Source organism: Poecilia latipinna, unplaced genomic scaffold (assembly GCF_001443285.1).
Source record: "Poecilia latipinna isolate Pla-1442-1.1 unplaced genomic scaffold, P_latipinna-1.0 Scaffold2295, whole genome shotgun sequence".
Classification (NCBI taxonomy): Eukaryota; Metazoa; Chordata; class Actinopteri; order Cyprinodontiformes; family Poeciliidae; genus Poecilia; species Poecilia latipinna.
The window spans coordinates 29968-50071 of record NW_015114911.1 but is presented as its reverse complement, the minus strand read 5'-3'; the positions used below and the strand labels follow the sequence as shown (position 1 = coordinate 50071).

The 20104-nt window shown below is 38.5% G+C and overlaps 1 protein-coding gene across 2 annotated transcripts in view; it reads left to right on the top strand.

The window, feature by feature from the left end:
• Positions 1–8091: 8091 nt before the first annotated feature.
• The window catches only part of fa2h (fatty acid 2-hydroxylase), a 40640-nt gene continuing 28627 nt past the window's right edge, over positions 8092–20104 (top strand). The window contains exon 1 of one of the 2 annotated variants that reach the window (XM_015018601.1): positions 8092–8478. In XM_015018601.1, the coding sequence (XP_014874087.1) occupies positions 8203–8478 (276 nt within the window). In that variant the 5' untranslated portion in view covers positions 8092–8202. Of the gene's footprint in view, positions 8485–20104 lie in introns of both variants that reach the window. The other variant, XM_015018600.1, reaches the window with a different exon arrangement.

Sequence of the window (20104 nt, the reverse complement as noted above, 5' to 3'; positions counted from 1 at the left end):
GTCCCCAAAACCCTAAAACATCACCATTGGCCTGTGGTTTGATTTTCTGCTGTTTGCATGAAAGTGCATATCTCTACAATCAAAATTGTGCCAGTAGGAAACCTTTACTCTCTAAGGAAAACATGAAGGCTAAACTAAAGTCTGCTAGAGTGATAAAGACCAGGGTTTCTTGGATCATATTCGTTGAATAGATAAATGTAAAATGTAATTATCTTAAATTTTGTTTGGGGGTTCTTTGACCTGTCCAGCTCAACATCACAGAATTTACCATGAATTTTAAGAATCAAAGGCTGCTTGAGGAAAACCTTTTTTAAATGAAAAAAAAAGTTCAAATTGAAACAGAAGTGGTTCCTGTGACATGAAAAAAAGTGCAAAACACATCAGTACAGTCAACAATATCTGGAGGAGAATTAAGAAATGGAAAGACCTGGACCTAGTCAAAGCTCAGATTGCATGAGGACTAGGGTAAACTTTTCTCAGGACGATATCAGAGACTGGTAAGTATCCATAATGGATTCTGATCAGATGCCAGAAACACTTCAGCAAACTCAAAGCAGAAGAGCAAATTCGCTCAGAGTCAGAGTCGATGGCCCAGTGAACGAAGAGCCGCCCTTTCAAATAATTTGAATAATCACTACAACAGTCCAAAACAAACCTAAATACATTTCCCTCTCTATGTATTTTTCCACCTGCACCCAAGCATGGTGTGATCAGTTTACAGTGTCTGCTTGATGGGACATGAATTAAAACCGATACATTTTTGCTTTGTTTTTAAAACGTCCATTTGTTGCTTGGCTGTTACATTCCAAAATGTTCAGTTTTGTATAGTAGGATGTACATCTGATTTTAATGTACATCTGATTTTAATGTTTTTTGCAGTAATTTGCAACGTAACAAGCACTTAATTTGAGCTTGCATTTGTATCTTCTGGTTTATTTTTATTTGAAAGAACTTTATTTTCTAGTTTTAGTCAGATAAAGGATGAGTCAGTTCTCCATTTTATCTGAATTTACCATGTATTATTCAAAAATATAGGCACAAACATGTGAATACTGTGTGTGTGTGTGTGTGGGGTGGGGGGGGACAAGCAGACCAGCTAGCATTTTACAAATGTAAAATTTTATTTTATCATGTAATTCAAACTGGGCAGACATGCCATAAATTTATATTAATCACGTGTTGAAATTTTCTTCTTAACTTTAACAGAGACGTCGTCACTGCTGCCATGTTATATCATCATTGGAATAAGTCAACAAAAGTCCAGAAGAAAGAAAATATCTTTTATCTGTCATAAAGATGGACACTGCAGAGACAAAGTGAAAACGGAAATGTAGCTTAAATGACTTTTTTTGGAGAAACTCTCCACTTTCATCTCAGGCACTCCTGAAGGACAAACCACTCAATCCTCCACCAACATATTCGTACACACAGCCAGCTGCCCAAATTCAAGTTATCCTCTTTTCAGATTAGACTGAAAAAGTTGATGATGAGGAGAATCTCCCATGTCTCTTCGACAGTCAGAACTGGGTGGTAAACTGGTTCCTGCTGGTTCAACACTGGAGCCGGTGGGTCAGCTAACTCGTCTTAAGCTGCGCTTGCGCCTGAGACAACATGGGGCGCATTTCCTCTCCGACTTGACCCCCGGCGACGCCGGGGCTTGAGATGAAGAGCCCTGCTTCCTGCGCGGACACAAAGAGAAACCGGACACAGAGGCTGAGAAACGAGAGGAGGAAGTTTTTGTTCTCCAGAGAGACACTAAAGAAAGTGCTGAATTATTAACAGCTGACTCCCATGGCTCCTGTTAGAGAACGAGGGGGTGATCTGAGGCGAACAGATGACCAAAACCTGCACAAACAGGCTGGGCGATCGCCTGGAAACCAGAACAAACCTGTCCTCTAGGACCGGAGACCTGCACGATGTAGATCTCTGGTAGGGCTCAACTGATTAAAAGTGAAGGTGTTGATAAAAACAAAAACAGAGACACCTCTTAATGTGTCTTTCTTAAAAGTTATGACTTCTCAAAATCATATAGTTGAAAAGTTAACAGCAAGAAACTAGTAGAAAAAGTTACACATATCTAAATTTGGGATATTCTACTACATTTTGTTCATGTTTTCACATTCCTGAAACTTTTTTTTTTTTTTTTTTTTGTCATGTAACAACTACAAATTTCAGGGTAATGTATTTGGATTTTTTGCATTTAACACAAAATGTAGGACATGGACGGGAATTAACAATTTGATTCCAGCAACATCCAGTTTCCAGTAAATTCTGACCAGAAAATAATTTCCACAGCAGAACAATCCCCCCACCATGTGTTGAACAGGACGTGGGACTCCTTCAGGCTGATGCATAAAGGGCAGATTTGTGGAGAGCATGAATAACACTCTTCGTCTCCCACCTGAGCTGTGAACCTCTGCAGCTCCTCCACAGTTAGCAGTGGGGTCTCAACTGGTTCTTTGATTAATTTAGCTGGATGGACAATTTGCTTGTTATTATCTGCTTTCGGCTGCAGCGACGCCAGCAAATTATTTCTTAACCTAGCTGCATTGTGTTTGTCAATAATCATGATGTAGCAATATTTTAACATACATAACAGAGTTTTTGGTATTTTCATGATTTCTTTTTCAACATAATAAGATTTCCACATTTGTGTCAGACTTTTGCTGCTTCTCACCTGGCGATTGCAGCAGCTTCTCGGTTCCTGACCTGCTTCATCACCTTTAGCATGCGGCAGATCTGCCATAGGGTCATTCTTGGAGCGTGGCAGGCCAGGCGGGGCAGTGGGGCACAGCGAGGGCCCCGGTACTTGAGGAGCGACAGGTAGTTGCGGCCTGCAGGTCCTCTACCAAACAGCTGCAGGGGCTGGACGCTGGCATAGCAGGACGCAAACTGTGTGAGATGAAGCAGATTTTCACTTCCTGTGGACAAGTAACTTTTTCAAGTTACTTCATGTCTGTTAAATTTTCAGTGCAAATCAAAGCTTCAGATTTATTTAGTTACTTTATATTTATTTTTATCCAGTTCAAGTACATATACTGTTCTCAAATGTTGATAAGATTTCTTTCAGCCATAATTTCCAGGCCACAAGGAACTACTGTATTTCAAAAGGATGTTCCCTGCTAGAGCTTTTAAATGGCAAAAATAACACCAATAATGCTATGGAGGCAATGATTTTTATTTATTAATTTTTTATTTCTGAAAACACAAAGCCAACATCTTTAAATGTTTAGGAATTAAATAAAAACTTGAGAGCATATTTGGACATTATTGAATTTTCAGTTAAGTTAAATTTATTTGGAAGAAAATTCAACAGCTTAATTGATTTGTGATGATATTTATCTCCCCGGTTTACAAAAATAAGACATTTTTAAAAAGGGTAAGCAATGAAAATACTTGTAACAGTAGGGTCCACATCAGACAGAAATGTAGTTAAATTATGATTTTACTTATACAAAACAATACAGTAATGAAGGGCCTACTTCATTATTGCTGCTGCTGTTTCTACAGACTGAATTAAAAAAATGCAACAAAGAAAAAGTGTGCTGAAGTTCTTCAATGTGACTCCTACTATAGAAGAACAATAATAAAATCATTTTACCGCTATTGCAACATGGAAAACAAGCGATAAGCATCCAAATTCTGCTGTTGCCGTTATCTCTCCAATCCATTTATCAGCTGAGGCATAATTGAACCTGCAGCTGACGCAGCCAAACAGGATAAGGTCATCTGCATGTCATTTACACTTCAGATGATACACCCACACCCTGATGCATGCAGCCATTTCATAAGTGTACGTGTCTACCTTTTTAAAACTCACACACACGTGTACACACACACACACACACACACACACACACACACACACACACACACCTACAGAGCTGTACTGACTCATTTACAGCCTTTAGGAAAGCTGACACTTTATGGCCTCGTTCTTTTCTTTTATTGTATCACTGTCGTATAACAAATTAAAAAAGCCATCAAATTTTCATGTTTGAGCTTTAAGCATAAACGTAATTCCTATTAATCAGCCTAATTTTTACCTTTTTTTCCTAAATTTTTATATGCTCATTTTTCAAGGTCTTTTAAAGTTTTTCTTTGCACCTTGGCATCTTTTTTTTAATTTTACTTATTGCCAGCCATAGATTTGACTGTTTTCAGATCAATGTTTTCTGCTTTGCTTTTTTTCCCCTGTCATTTATCTCAAACCTATAAATCAATCAGATTAAAAGAAAAAAAAGGCTTCTAAATTCAAGGCATGACCTGGTCTGGCACACACAGCAAAGAAACAACTTTAAATCAGAGTTTTAGTCTCTTTCCTGATATAAAATTGAATTTTTGTCCAACAAGTTGTTGAGCTCTGTCACTCATTAATAAACGATAGTAAACCATGATCCCCTGCTCTTGCTCTTTTCTCCTTTTCCTCTGTCTGCTTTATCAATGATAGCTTTTCTTTGACAACCTAATAGGGAGATTTTTGCAATTTAAAAGCAAAATTTAGAAACCTGTCTTCAGTCTCCCGGCAACCAGCACAGCCAGCCTGACATACAATGATAATCTTTTTTCTTTTTTTTTTCTTTTAGCTACACAGCTGTTAAATACTGTTTATCTGCCTCAGATAGCATTTTAGATCTCGCAGTTCTTTTTTTCCCTTGTTTATCCTCAACTGTTTGCAATTTTGAGGTTAATCTGTGGACAAAAGGAGTGAAATAACATCCAAATCATGTTAAAACCTTCATAAAGTCTTACAGAAGCTCTTGAACAATTCACCAAGATCACTTTTTAAAGACTACTAGAAAGTTTGGCTCCTTGAAAGTTAGAGTTTGACAATCCATACTCATCTCTTACTCACAGGAACAACGGCAGCCATGGATGTGCGTTGGTGATTTCCTGTAAAGAAACGATCATCAGCTTTCGACGTGTTCCCGTCTTATAGATGTCGAGATGACCAGGCCTTCAACCAGACCAATTGCTGCTGAGAAACTAAGATGTCTCTCCTCCCACATCTGGCATCACCTCAGTTAGGTTACTCTCAACACGAAAACACACACACATACCTGACAGAGTCAGATTACAAGAACACTAACGTGGTTTATTATTAAGGAGTCTTTTTGTTGTGCCTGGTATATTTAGAAGCTGCTGTAATACTGGGAAAAACAAGAACAAGCATGTAGGTGGGGTGACCAGGTTAAAGAGTAAAAAAAAAAAAACAACAATAAAACTGTAGAAACAATGACTGCACCAAAAGATATGCAGACAAAGTAGGCAGTAGCAGGTGATCACTGGAAGAATAAACATGTAGAAATCTGTACAACTCCTTTAGGGCGAGAAACAAGCCAGGTGTCACACAGCATGACACAAAGTGATTCTGGACAATGGGATGGATGCTACGCCACGCATCATTCCGTCATTCGGGGCAATCTGATACGCCGCTGACAGAAAATGACAGGGGACCTCCACTTTGTGATGTGGTTTGGACCTCAGAGAAAGAAGAAACTGAAGACGGGGCTGGTTTGCCAACACAAGTCACCTTCTGAACCCCTGTCAGCCCATTTTTGGCCATGTAAAACTGCAGCTACAAAGAGGAGGAATTAATTATGGATGCTGTTTGTTGTGTGACCATGCAGCAAACAACATCAGAGGTGAAGTGCAGTATTTCGCGAACAGGCCAAAAAGTTACATTTTGATATCTGCTGTGTGTCACGGCTTGTGGTAGCTTCCTTTTTTGACAAAGGTTTTCTCTTAACCCTGCATCCATAAAGACCGGATTTATGATTTATGTGCGGGTAACAGTTGTCCAGTCGACTGACTTCCCGATCACCTGTATTTACACAGACACAAAACTTCATTTACAAATAACCTGACTGGTAAGGAAAGATGGGTTTTATTCAGGGGTAACAGAGAGAAGTAGTCTGAACTCAAATTCATGCCACATTTTCAGATTTTTATTCATAAAATGATTTTAAAATCATGCATCTTTTTCCTTCGACATGAACATTATATGTTGCTTTGCGATCACATATAGTCCCAACACAACTGAAAAAATTGTAATCATCAATTACATCAATTACAACGTGAGAGTTTCTGCTGTGTTTTGGTGTCTGTTTTAGTCTGGATCTTGTTGAGCCATTGTCTATAGTGGTTATTTCTTGCAGGGTTGTTGGTGCCTGTCTCCAGCTGTCATTGGGAGAGATGCAGATTACAGCCTGGTTCATTCAGGCAACACAAAGACACACAGGACAAACAACCAGGACAGTATTACCATAACAACCATGTTTTTGGACTTTGGGAAGAAGTTGGAGTACCCAGAGATAACCCATGCATGCACCGGGAGAAAATGCAAACTCTATGCATAAAGACCCCAGGCTGGCATTTGTGTGTGGTATTCTGATCCTGCGCTGCCACCTGCTGTTTTCAATAAGTAGCAACAATTTGATGAGCGGTTTTTATTTTCCAACATGGTGGAGGACCATGTGAGGATATAGAAGTAAGAATGAAGCGGTTCAAAGATCAGGACATTTACATTTTGGATTTGGAAAAAATCCCCAGATCTTAAAATCACTAAGAATTTGTGATCAGTTCTCTAAAAACAAGTTAAGAAACCAACTAACTGTGATGAATTTCACACACACAAGACAAGAACAGAATTCATCCATCCCAGCTTGTTATAAATAAATTATGTCTTTACACATTTTATTGACAGAACAAACAGACAAGCGTCTGGGTCACCTAAGAGAAACAGAGGTTTAAGCACACAGCTGTTTTAAAAGCTATCTTATAAACATATTCCCTATGCTGACTCCTTCTGCTTATGGCAAGGTCACCTAAGATTTACCATGAGTGGCAAAAGGCAACAGTTGTTAAATTGTTCTATTTTGTGGAAATCACTTGTAGTTACTTTTCCTAAAAGTGCCCTGTGTAAGTAAATTAATTTTAACGTGCAGTTCTAAACACCTGGACTTGGCCATTGAAACACCTTGTTTCTTTTCATTTTACTTTTCATGCTGCTGCTAAGTAAGTGTTGTTGTTCTAAGATGCAGTCTTTGTAAACCTAATTCATGGAGTCATGTTTCTAATTTAATTCTTCATAAGATAGCGTTCTTCAGTCTTTCTCTAAATGTCGTGCCTTTAACTTGTTTTAACTTGTTATAATATCTTAAAACTTAAAACGTACATGTGCACCTAGGATGCAGCAGCTTGTCACCTGTCTCCAGTTCAGCAGTAACTTTATGCATGAGGTGGGAGTCATTGTCCAAAAATGACGTTATTTACTATTTGTAGCATTGTTTTAACCGTGACTTTAACGATCGATGGTCCTATTACACTAGAGGGCGCCCTTGAACAGTCTCTTCTGTCAACATCGTCTTCAATAAATCCTGGAAATGTGGCTTACTTCAGAAAAAAATATATTTGTTCTAATTAACTGCTGTTTTAGCTGCTTCTTTTCCTGGGTTAGTTATACTTACGAATGTAACATAGATTAAAGTAGCTCATTCAAATAAAAGGCCAATATATAAACAATATTTGAGTTGCGACTTAATTTTAATAAAAGGCGTATTTCCGACAGCAAATGAAAATAGCAAAGCTCGTCGGTACGTCACCGATATGTTTTTACGTCAGGATAAACTTGTCTATAAGAAAAACATGGTAACTCACGGTGACGTGATGGCACTCGTTTATTTTATTGATAAGGAAATGATGACATGACGCTACGAACGACTTAAGTCACCTTTCAGTTGCCGCCCATGTTACACAAAGTCTGGATAAGTGGGGTGTGTTAATTTGTCATCCTATAATAAATATTAGTGAATATCTATAAACAATATCGTTGGGTTTTGCTCTTAACCCATCTGAAAGCAACAGGTGCCGCTGACTGTGATGCTGCATTTACGGAACTTTGTATTTTCTGAGTCATGCTTAAATGTGTTTCATCACTATTGAAACAGGTAACAGTTTAAAACAAATAGCAACAACATATGTGAGTGAGTTAGGTGTGTAAGGCTGTTGTACACACCTGTTCGTAATATTGTCCATGACTAAGTTAAACTTATTTTTTCGTACACGCCTCCAACACCCCGCCTCTTGCGCCTCTGTCCTTTTGAGACTCAGTAAACCTCAGGTGTCAGGTCCTCAGAGGAGGCGTCATCACTTCAATTTTTCTGTTCATTCGGACCCTTCACACACACACACACACTCAGGATGTCTCCGTCCACGTCCCCCCGGTTCTTCACCGAGAGGGAGGTGGCCCGCCACAGCACCAAGGATTCATGCTGGGTGCTGCTGGGGACCAGAGTCTACGACGTAACCACCTTCCTGAGGATGCACCCGGGCGGCGAAGCGCTGATACGGAGCCGCGCAGGGAAGGACCTCACCCGGGTGATGGAGGGACCCCCGCACCGGCACTCGCCGAACGCCCGGCGGTGGTTAGAGCAGTACTATATCGGGGAGCTGGACCAGGAAAGCGGCGCAGAAGAGGTACAGGTAAAACGCTAGTTAACTGGCCCCACCTGTTGCTTTCATCCTAATCCTCAACTCCGCTACTTGAAACAAGAAGAACTCAGCATCTTTAATGGGTTTAAAATCTGTCAGCAAGATTGGGCAACATACTTGACTTTTAAACAACAAGGTGGAAGTTTTTTTTTTTTGTTTTGTTTTTTTCTTACTCGTAAGAAAAATAATTTATTTCAGAAAATCTATTGATTGGTGTCTCCCCCCGCCATGTAGCACACACAGCTTTATTTATTGTTGCTTGGAAGTTTCGAGTGTGTTTGACACAGGCGTCATTAGGGACTCCACTCCCTCTGTTCAAACGTCTCTTTAACTTTAACCTGCTTAATGTACGCAGGTGCAGGTAATCAGCCTGTGACCCTACCCTGCTCAGGTGTTAAAGTAGCCCAGGCTGCTTTCATAGGGTCCTTCAACTTGACTGCATTGTAGGATCGGGTGTGTCTGAACTCCCCTTTGACAATACCTCATAGGTGAGACTAGTTTACTCACTGCGTGTTCATTACACCCACCAGGTATTGATACTCTTGGCAGTATGGGTTCATGTGAGACCCTGCTGGAAAATATGAAAATCCCCATTAAGTTTGTTTAAAATTTCCTGGTTGGCAACTGCGCTGACTTTGGACTTGATAAAACGCAGAGGAACAAAACTAGCAGATGACACAATTTCCCCAATTATCATTAGCTTTCAGTGGATCTGCTTGGATTCTGCGCCCGTCCTCCTCCAGACACTAAGAAATTGATTTCCAAATCGAATGTAGAATTGACTAAATAGAGGACTTTGTTTTAAAGAGCAACAGGCAAGTTTTTTTGTTTTTATGTTTTCTTCTTGGGCCAGGCAAGACGGTTCTGATTTTATCCCTGGAGTGGCTTACCTAAAACAATACAACAGTTGTAACCTAAGTCCTGGATACATTTTTCTATGGAAGCTCTGATTATCTCCCCCTGATAATCAGATTTTCTTTGCTTCACAGTCCTATTTACACTCCATTTATTCCTGCTCACTGTGCAGTTTTCCTATCAGTTTTTCCTTCCACCCGACTCTCCAGAAAATGACCCATTGTATTTATGGTGAACGGAGTCATTTCTTGTGTGTTTTTAGCAATATTCTTTTTTTGTTTTGTTTTGTTTTACTTCCCTTCCAAGATGTCTCTGCTGGACATCTGTGAAATTGGTGATTTAAAAAAAAAAAAAAATTTCCCCTTATGATTGTGTTTGTCATTTAATTTCTGTATTTGTAGTCATTTTCATTGAAAACCAAAAGCCATACACAAAATATGAGGAATTCTGTGAAGGTATTTTACTGTATTGCAAATTGAAATACAAAACACTGCTTGTTAGTAATTTTCCCTCAGATTTTTTTTGACAACCTACTGATCCACTAGTTTATTTTATCCAGTACCGTATTTGAGAAGGTGTTTTTTGGCCTCTTTATTTTGGAGCAGCAGGTCTTGTTCTGTATTTGTGTATAATCTGTTTTTTAATGAGTTGCATTTAATTTAGGCTTTGTAAGCAACGGTCATAAAGTTGAGTCTCTTGACTTTACTGGGCGTTTTTTGTCGTCCTAACAGGAGGAACTCCCTGCTCTCCTCTTCCTGGACTGTATTGATTGTAGGGGGAGGGAGTGAGGAAAAGCTGAGGGCAGGTTCACTGGTTGTGTAATCCCTGTGTGGAGGAGGGGCATGCAGGTGACATGGCGGACCCGTGCACTTGGTGTTGCCTGGGTGTGGAGGGCCTCGGTGTCGATGAATGAGTCAGGGGAGTGAGAGAAAGGGATCGGGAAGGAGAGGAAACTGGTTTGTCTTGTCCCATTGGAGGGGGATTTGAAATGTGGCGGTGTGGACGGAGTTTGGTGGGGAAAGTGGAAAGTTTCCTCCTCTTGTTGTGGCATAAACTCAACCGATTTTTGCTTTCAGTATTCCTGTGTGTGTGTGTGGATTAGTCTTTGTGGACAGTTTTGCATAAATCTCTTGGTGAGAGAGTGCACATTTACATGTTACTTACTAATCTGTCCAGGCTGCATCTCAGCACAGAAAGTTCCACCAAAATAACAACATCCTCCAGACTTCAGGTGCCACACACATAGAAATGACTTCCGGCCTGCTCTTGTTTCAGTTAATCAATTTTCAGTGCGTTAGTCAAACAGAGAATGTGTCAAAGTCACACTGCATGCATTTTCACACCTCCTTGCGGTGACTGGGTTGAGGCTTTCTTTTTCCATTTCTGACGTAACTGATTTCATCACTTCAAATAGTTTTCTGTTTGGAGAGAAGTCAACACTGGGGTCAGTGACTTACACCGGTTTGGGGCACAGAGGGAGGCTTTGGCCTAAGTGTCATTCCCCCAACAACCTCGAAATAAAGATGCCATCTACAATCATGACTACAGAATAAGAAAAACAACTAATAACCCTTTGTAGTTTGTAGTTGAACCTACAGATTCAATTGTATTTTAGTTCTGATCAGTTATTGAGCAATCTGGCCAACTAAAAGATAAACCTGAATGACGGCAGACCTTTATCTGCAGACGAGTACATCGCTATCTTCTATCTTTGTACAAGGGATTTGTGCTGAAGGAAAGATTCAGAAATGTTCTCCATTTAGAGTTTGATGCAAATCTAATCTGAGTAATTAGTTTCATTTTCAGTTGGTGTCCATGATTTACATTTAGTCTGCAGCAGTTTGAACTCTGATTCTCAAGTATTCTTCAGGTCTGGATAAATATAGGAAAACAACTAAGTATTACAAACTTATTGCTAAAGTTTATTCTGCGTGATGAGTAACTAAATATTTAAAATGCAGTTTCCTCAATCAGTTTGGATTTTATAGTGGTTTTTGTTTGCTATTCTTTCATCCTTCTTTCTTTCTCTTAATTCAGGCAACATTCAGTCCCACCATTAAATCAGGCTTTTATCAGCTTGTCCTTGTAGCCAGTCATGTCTGATCTTCAGTCCAACCAACCTTTTGTCCATTAGTCCTCTCAACCATCTTTTCATCCATAAGTCTGTCCAACCAACTAAGGCCTCAATCAACTAATCAAGCCCTTTATACATTCTGATGTCTAACCAGTCAAGCTTTTATCCATCTTTCTTCGTATTCATTCATCTTATTTAAACTTTATGATGGGGAAAATGATCTTCTCCTTGTCTATCCTATTCCTGCATGGGACTATAGTCTAATTAATTATGACACATTAGCTTTTTCGGCGTTTGAGACTGTGAATGTAATCTATTCTATATTTCGCAGGTATATTTCCTATTCTGTTATCTCTTCCCGTTATTCTGATTATGCTAAAATGACAAATCGTCAACCGTGGGTTCTCGCTTGTCTCCAAAACGGGACGTAATCAACAAAATTTCATCCTGTAATAGTGAAATACCAGATAAACTAATGCATCTGGTATAAACTAATGTAAGAGTTTATCCGGTGTGGGGAGATAAAAATATTTGTAGGTTATTAGTATCAGAAGGGCAGGAAATCATAATATCTTGTAACCTGCTTCTTTTTGGACAAATGTACAATTGCATGTCAATGGGCATGATGATTTGTTTTGTTTTTTTTCTTTTTTAATTTTTGTCTGTTCGAAATAAGTTAATAAAAATATATATGTAATTATTTTCCTGGTATGGCACAGATATTGGTCCTGCATGGCAGGTCTACTTGCTCTGCTCATTTTCTCTGATCTTCCAGGAAAATGAGCAGGAAGGACTGCATTGTCCTTGAGTTTAAATCGTGTCCTCTTTTTACTTCTGCAGTCATCAGTCAGTGGGCTATAAATAAATTTTTATCACTGTAGACAAACATTGGGTAAAACCGTAAGCCAAACTGTTGATTTGTAATAATGTCCAATTACTACTTTAAAGTTATATCACCTAAAAATTGTTGCTTAAATCTCTCTGACTGTGTTCCAATGGGGTGGAGCTGAAAAACTGAATCAAAATGAACTGAACCATCAATAACCCAGTGGAAAAAATGATTGTGATAAGATTTACAGCAATGCATCATCATTGGTCAGATATGGTTTTAATCTTTTATTGCTCCCAGTTTTAGCTTATGGGAGCGCAATAAAGCATGTGCTGGTTTATAGCTGCTTTATGGCTCCACTTTCCTGCCAGAAATTCAACTATTTTTTTTTTCCAGCTTGTTCAACAAGGATAAACTGAGGATGTTCACCAGTGAAATACAAATATGTAAGAGCATTGGATATAGAAAATTGGCATATTGAAATGTTAACAGTTAGGATAAATGTGATAAATGTAATTTACTATCTTGCTGTAAGAATTTAAAAAGACGAAAAGGCACAAAGTAGGACATAAGGGACCACATATCTTTGCTGGTTGGATTTACTGGCGGTGTCTGACAATAGTCACGTTACTTTCAGATTGTGAAAATAATAAAGAGCAGCTCTTTCAAGTTATTGATCAGCCACATCAAGCGTGACTTTAGTTAGTTATTTGCCAAAATTTATAGAGATTGATTCCATAAAGAATATAATCTTCATTTTGACCTTGGTGAGAGTTAAATATCTACTCTGATAATACATGGCAACAGATGGTCTTATTCACCTGAGATGCAATAAAAACAAATCTTTACAGGCGTTTGGAGGGGAATCAAAACAAATGATTTTAAAAATTAGATAAGAAATCAAGTCTGAATAATAAAACAGCAAATTTGTTTGAGAAACTTCAAAAACCTTTGAAACAGCTTGTTGTTGGACAATTGCGATTATTTAAGTAATTAACCGTCAATTATTCTGACGATTAATCTGTTAAAAAAATGACCCATCCAGAAGATTTTGGATTTAACCACTTAGGCCTTTTTTTATACAATATTTGAAATGCATTAAAAGATGCAAACCTCCCATCCCCCAAAGTAATAAATGTTTTGAATTGGAAAATAAACATTGTATTTTATTGTATTGCCTAAAATGCCATAAAATAGCCTTCCATTAGCGAAAGCGTGGTCATTTGTAGCAAAAGATTCATCTGCATCTAAAAAAATAAAATGCTTCTAACATCAACATGTGAAAAGCTCAGTCCTTTATGCGTAAATATTTTATACAGGTTACAGTTACGGGATTTTTCTGGCAGATTCAGAAACGGAACTGATCTTCTGACCTTTAAAGTGTCAGAGTGGATGGTCCAGTTTAAAGCTTAATCTGCTGGAGCGGAACACTTGTAGCTGCTTGCGTCCATGTCTGTGACGACATGTGCATGCATGTGTGTTTAGGAGCAGTTTTACAATCAAACAGAGGGCTGTTTACACCCACAACAGCTTGAACTGGTCAGCGAAACATGGCTTCGGCTCAGAACCAGTGCTGGGAACTTGTCAGTCTGAGGGGAGAAGAAGAGAAGGCGTTTTCCCAACAACATTTTTATTCCTCAACTTTGCTGATCTGAAAGTTTGTGTTTTGTTATCTAGCTTTATTTAAAACGACATCAGCAATGACCTTAAGAAAATGTTGCTGCCCATCAATCTGGGAAGTCCATTTCCAAACAACTTAATCGACCCGTTTACTTCCTGAAATATTTTTCGGAAATCGCTTAAAACGGCTCCATATCTCACAAGGAGCGGAGGTCGCCAGCTGTTTCATCCAATGTAAGAAATAGTAAAAAAAAAAACATTTCAGACCGAACCTCAATATGTTAAATGTTGATGACAAAGTTTAAAAAATCTTACTTGTTTGGATTGGTGGAAGGAGAAAGCATCTTATCTCTAAAAGGAGTCCTGCTAAAGTTGTATTTGAAGGAACGATAATAATTCTCCTTTGAACAAATGAGACAAAATATATTTGGGTATGAGCTACAGCTGATCACTGATCTTTCTAATGTGGCTTCATTTTTGTTTAAAGTAAAATGTTTAATCTCGTTTTTTGCACTCTTGAGGTTAGATTTAAAAAAGAGTCTGTTAAAGACCAACATTTTCCCAATATCCAGGCGCACCTTTGTTTGCTCTTTGCTCCTATCTCTGACTTTATCTGGAATCAAAGCCGCTCTGCCTACCAACCTCAGAAATGCTCAAACATCCGACTCATTTTCGTTCCACCTGGAAAGCTCGTCACTATTTCTTTCTCACTGTCATCGAGTTAAAATGTAAACAAATCTGAGGGTGAAGGGTCACAATGTAGCCGCACGGGTGTGAGCTTGGCAGGATAGTAGGCGCATTGTTGAACTGAACGAATGAATGAAAGAACAATGGGAACGGTATGGAGACCAGCAGAATCTGTTCAAATGGAGTAGAACAGAAGTTGGATAGAGCACTTTGAAGGCTTTCTGAATGTTCAGAGTCACAAACGGCAGGAGTACGGTAAAGCTGAATTGGTGCAGTCCAGCGCTGAGCATGATGCTTGCTTTTAACAAGTGTTTGCGGATGGAATGCTGCGGGGCGAGAGGGTCAGGCTGGTGGAGCGCAGGAATGCAGATTTTTATTGGCATGGATCGTTCTCCTCTCAATGATGGGATTGTCTTTTGCATGAGGCCGCGAGGAAGACGTGGAGGAAGGAACAGACACTTTGGTTTTAAAAAAAAAAAAAAAAACCATCATTTAACCTTGGCTAAAAGTGTTTTTGTAAAGCAAACAATTTGACTATCTAAGTTTAATAGCTTTAAAAAAAAAAATTACACCAATATTTTAAAAACTAGATAATTGACCTCAAGCACAAATTATGTATTTTTATCAACGTAAATCTAATTCATGCTGGTAATTAATTAAACTAACAATGACTATTAATTGAGGCCACAGCGAAGCACAGATTGTCCCAGGTTCTCGGATCCAACTCGTGCGTCATCAGTTTTTCCCAACAAACCATTCAGGCAGGCTGCCTCTTTTACAACTCATGAGAGCTGCTCATCACCGGGGTGATGCATTACTTGGGATATTGTTTACCCTTGCTGCTATAGAGACATTGCAATTAGCACTCAGGTGGAGGCCTCAGGTGGCTCCGCTCCTCGCCACGATTACACCTGAAAAGTAGCGAGAGGGCAAGGTTCAGCAGGGAGGAGGGCGGGGGGGAGTACATGTGGAGGAGTTTGTTAATAAATGGACTAATACTGAGGCCAGTGTGACTGCTTGATTTCACTGCAAGATAATTCCAGATGGGATATTTGTTTAAAATGTAATTGTATTGATTTCTTTCTTTCTTTTTTTTTTTTTTAAATCAGACAATATAAAATCAACAAATCATCTCTGTTTCAAATTTTTTAGATTTTCATTGAGAAACCTTTTTTTTTTTTTTTTTTTTTTTTTTTTTTTGGGGTGTTGGACTTAACTGGTCCTATAATTACTCTTACATATTTTTTTCCCTTTTATTTACCATCAAAATACATAAACAGCCATAAGATTTTTAAAACGGACAACAAAAACAAGCTGCAAATCTTAAGCAAGGCATAACTTGAGTTCTTAATGTAGTTTTTTTTACTTAATGGGTTTCTTTGAATATGACAAAAGCTTTTGTGCATTTTGTTGGCCAAAAAGTCTAAATCTGTCTGCAAACAAACAGTTTGGCACATATGCCAAAGTAAAAACAGTCAGCCACACCTCAACGGGGAGATCCCACAAAAGGCATGAGAAACTATTTAGTTATACTCGTCTCTGGAAGACGAGGGCATCGTCTTTTATAACACTTGACTGTACCGACTGTTGTCATCATCTCTCTGTGTTACACACATGTATTAGACTGTATGTGTCGAAATGACAAAGAAAACTGTGATGTTTTTACATCCCTAAACCATCTTCAGCTTGACCGGTTTAACAGTTTTATAGTTGAGATGTGGTTAACTGCAACCTTAATTAGTCTTGTGCTTTACAATCATAGTAAACCATAACGGTTTGTGTTAAGGGCTGCAGATGTACTCTAGTAATTTAACTAAGGAGGATAAATCATTTTGTTTCAAATGAATCATTGGCTGATGGATGACTGTGAAAGCCATCCTAAGAGACATTAGTATCAACTTATCATTACCCATTTAATCAGGTGACCTTGTACTTTACTATAATTCATTAATGCATATTGAAAAGAACTGATGTGGAAAAGTGTTGGTAATATTTAGTCATTTAGTAACATGTTTAAAAACTACTACAATTTGAGATTTTATGCATTTTTACTCATTTGGAGTTTTTTTAATTTTAATGTTAAAGATCATTTCCCTTTTGGTTGTTGTATATTTGAAGTTAAATTGTAAAACATGTTAAAAATGAGGGAAAGCCCCAAAATCAACAAGCCTGTATTTTAAAAAGAGTAATAAAGGAATAAAGAGGAATAAAGGTTGAGATTATGCAGCTGAAATTCTGCATATATGGCAAGTTATCTTTAATTAAAGACTTTTTACACAGTCCTTAGTACTGTAGACCCGCAGCAAGAATGTCCAAGTTGCAGGGTGGGGTTGATTCTGTGTGAAGGTCCCCCCCCCCCCCAACCCCAAAAGGCTTATATGTCTGACGATGGATCCACGAGGACACCAGTTCCTTCATGACAGTCAAGAAGTTCAAGTTTTATATATATATTTTTTAGGATCTAGTGGCCATTGTAGAACAAGAAATGTGAAGGTGAGAGGAGAGAAAGTGGGAATCGAACCCAGGAGAACCAAATGGAGAGCGACAGACTGTCTAAGCATCTTATTGGCCTCTTGACAAGTCATAAGGAATTGTTCTGTCTTACTTTAATTTTTCTGCATCCTGATTTTTAAAACTGACTTTAAAATGTTAGAAAACTGGGGAAAAGGGCTCAATGTCATTTGTTGAACTTTCCAACATCATGTGAGAATAATGAGGTCAAAAGTCTAATAATTAAAAGAATATGACCTCATAATGGGATGTTTAGTTACCCAGAAAGTTACTCATTAACAAAGAGCCTCTTCCTTATTTTTTATTTGCAGTGGTAGAAAAACGTCTCAACTTTTTCTTTTTGCCTTTCTGAAACTGACATCTGCTCTTCTTCCCTTTTTTTATTGCTAAATATGTATTCCCACATTGCATAAAAATTCACTAGTTTGAGATGCAGCTTACAGTTTGTATTTATCTTGGCCCTCCGCATGCAACACTAAAACAGGATCCCTCTATAAAGTTCATTAATGATTTATTTTGCCTCTACAATGAACCTTTATTTCATCCAGGAGAACAGTAGGTGGATGTCTGGCAGTAATTCCTTCTCTTTAGCCGATGTAGCGCTCACAAAGCAAACGCACCAAGTGGATTCGCAGTGTGTTTTTGTTGCATTTGGGCTCTGTGTGTGTGTGTGTGTGTGCGTGTGTGTGTGTGGTAACGTGACACCTTGTTCACATGTTGCTACAGAGCGCCTCTGATTGTTGTACATGCTCAGATCAGACACACGGAGAGGGACCATAAAAATATGTGAAGTCCCGAGTCCTCGTCGCACAGGTTCGACAGGTTCTTTCAGTCGGGGAGGCAAGATTCTTATCGGCGTACACTTGCTCATCCTTGTGTCGTCACCCTCGCTCTCTTCGCCTTCCATCGTTTGTTTTCGGTTGCATCTCCCCTCCCTTGTTGAGTAACTCAGACATCCATACAGTCAAGTGAAACCAAACACATGGGTCTAGTTTTTGAGTTTGGCATGAGTTTAGCGTTACACAACTTAAGCCTTGTTTACATTTGTCATTCATAAATGATGTGCTGTTGGAGGGGTTGACTCAAGATTTTTTTTGTCGTTTTTTTTTTTTTAAAAGATGGACAACAATGAATGTTTGTCATTATTATTTATAAACAGATCTCTGCCTTATCCAGCTGTAAACTGTATCACTGTGTGGATACATATATTTGTCATACTCTATTTCAGTTTAAAAGTATGCGTCAGAAAATATGAATTGGCAGGAAAAGTTTGAAAAATAAAATGTCAAACATAAACATGCAACTCAGAATAAAGACAAATACTGTAAATTAAACCAGCCTTTATTTGGAGTCTTTAGGGTTTCTTTGCAGTCTTAAAAGTGTGGAATTTTATGTCATTTCAAGTTTGGATGCAAAAATTAGATATAGAAAGCTTTTTAGTTTCAAGAAAATGTCCACTTATTTAATTATCTAAAAGATGCATGACTGCATAAAATCTAATAGCCTGTCACTGCTGAAGTCACTTAAACCAGTAATTAACGATCACCAATTCGATAATGACTGCATTTTATTAGATTCTGGAGCTCTATCTATACAATATAAACCTGCTATAATAATCCACGTACTCCATTTAAGCCACAACAGATGGAGGACACATGTCCTCCAGCTTGTACAACCTCCATCAGTTAGTTGATTCAGTCAAAACACAAACATGGGAGTCATGCTATTTTCCCTCAACCTGGAAAGCGGCGATGTGGAGACCAACAAAAGTTTAAGCATGGTAAGGTCTCCAGCAACTCTAGCTTTAGTTGACTGACCTGTTCTGGATCCTGGTTTTCAGTAGGGTTTGCCTGGAAAGGGTTTTCCAAAAAACCCCTGAACCAGAATGCAAACAGAGCTACGCAGAACCTGATAACAAGCTGCTGAGGTAATCCTTTCCTTTGAATTAGGTGTGTCTGAACTGTTGAACATCTAACGCATACAGATCAGAGTGCTCTGAGGATCCAGATTGAGAAAGGCACATCAATAGCGGCACCTAAATTTATGGAGTTTAAAGAAAAAAAAACTGGAAAATCTTTAATTATCAACCTCTAATTCTAAAATGTGTTGACTCCCTTAACGAAACATTGAGTGGTTTTTGCCCAACATGTTATTATTTTTGACACGATGAATTATGGTAGAGGAACTTTAATGGCGAGGCGTTAAAGCAATAGAGAGTAAGTGTTGTGGTGCAAAAAGATCAACGTGTGTAGATGTGAGGTACGTGATGTGTGTGACTGGAACCAATCAGTAGAGAAGTCATCTGCTGTGTGAGCGCTCAACCTCGACATGTGACCAGTTCTTTCACCTGATGCTGATGTCATTGTTGTTAAATTTCATTTGTTGCGAAAGGAAATGACTGAGAACATAGTGTGTGACTGTTTTTGTTTCTTAATTTGTTTAGTAATATGCTAGTAGTTCACTCTATAGTTGCTTATATCATGAAACTCGGCAGGAAGAAGTTCTTGATCAAGTCTAAAACTGATGATAAATTATTGTAGGCCGATTTTCAAGTTTAAGTTTCTTAAAGCGTGTTGGTGAAGGTGTTTTTCCTCTTCATTTGTAAATAAATCAGTTTGGCGATTTGTTCTGTGTTAGTCAGAGCCAATCATCCAAAATTACAGCCGTTTCAGCGTTAAACTCTTCAAAGTGGGAACCTTTGTCCTGTTCTTTCCACAATGACCTCACGTAGGATACGTTCTGCTGCCGCACCCAAGTAAGAACGTGCAAATGTGCTTGTGCAGTTGTTGGGATCTTTGTACAAACCTGTATTACTTTTATCCAGGTTCTCTAGTCTCATCCTATCACCCTTCAATTTAACCACAGTCTGGTTTTAGTTATTATGACTAAAGCACGGTCTAAAAAAAACTTAATTTGCTGCAATAAGTAGGAATAAAGAAACCATTTAGTGTAGAGCTGTCATGTTTATGAACTTCTAGTTTAATGTCATTGTGATCAATGATTAACTTGTTTTAGTTCATTGTCATGCAAGTATA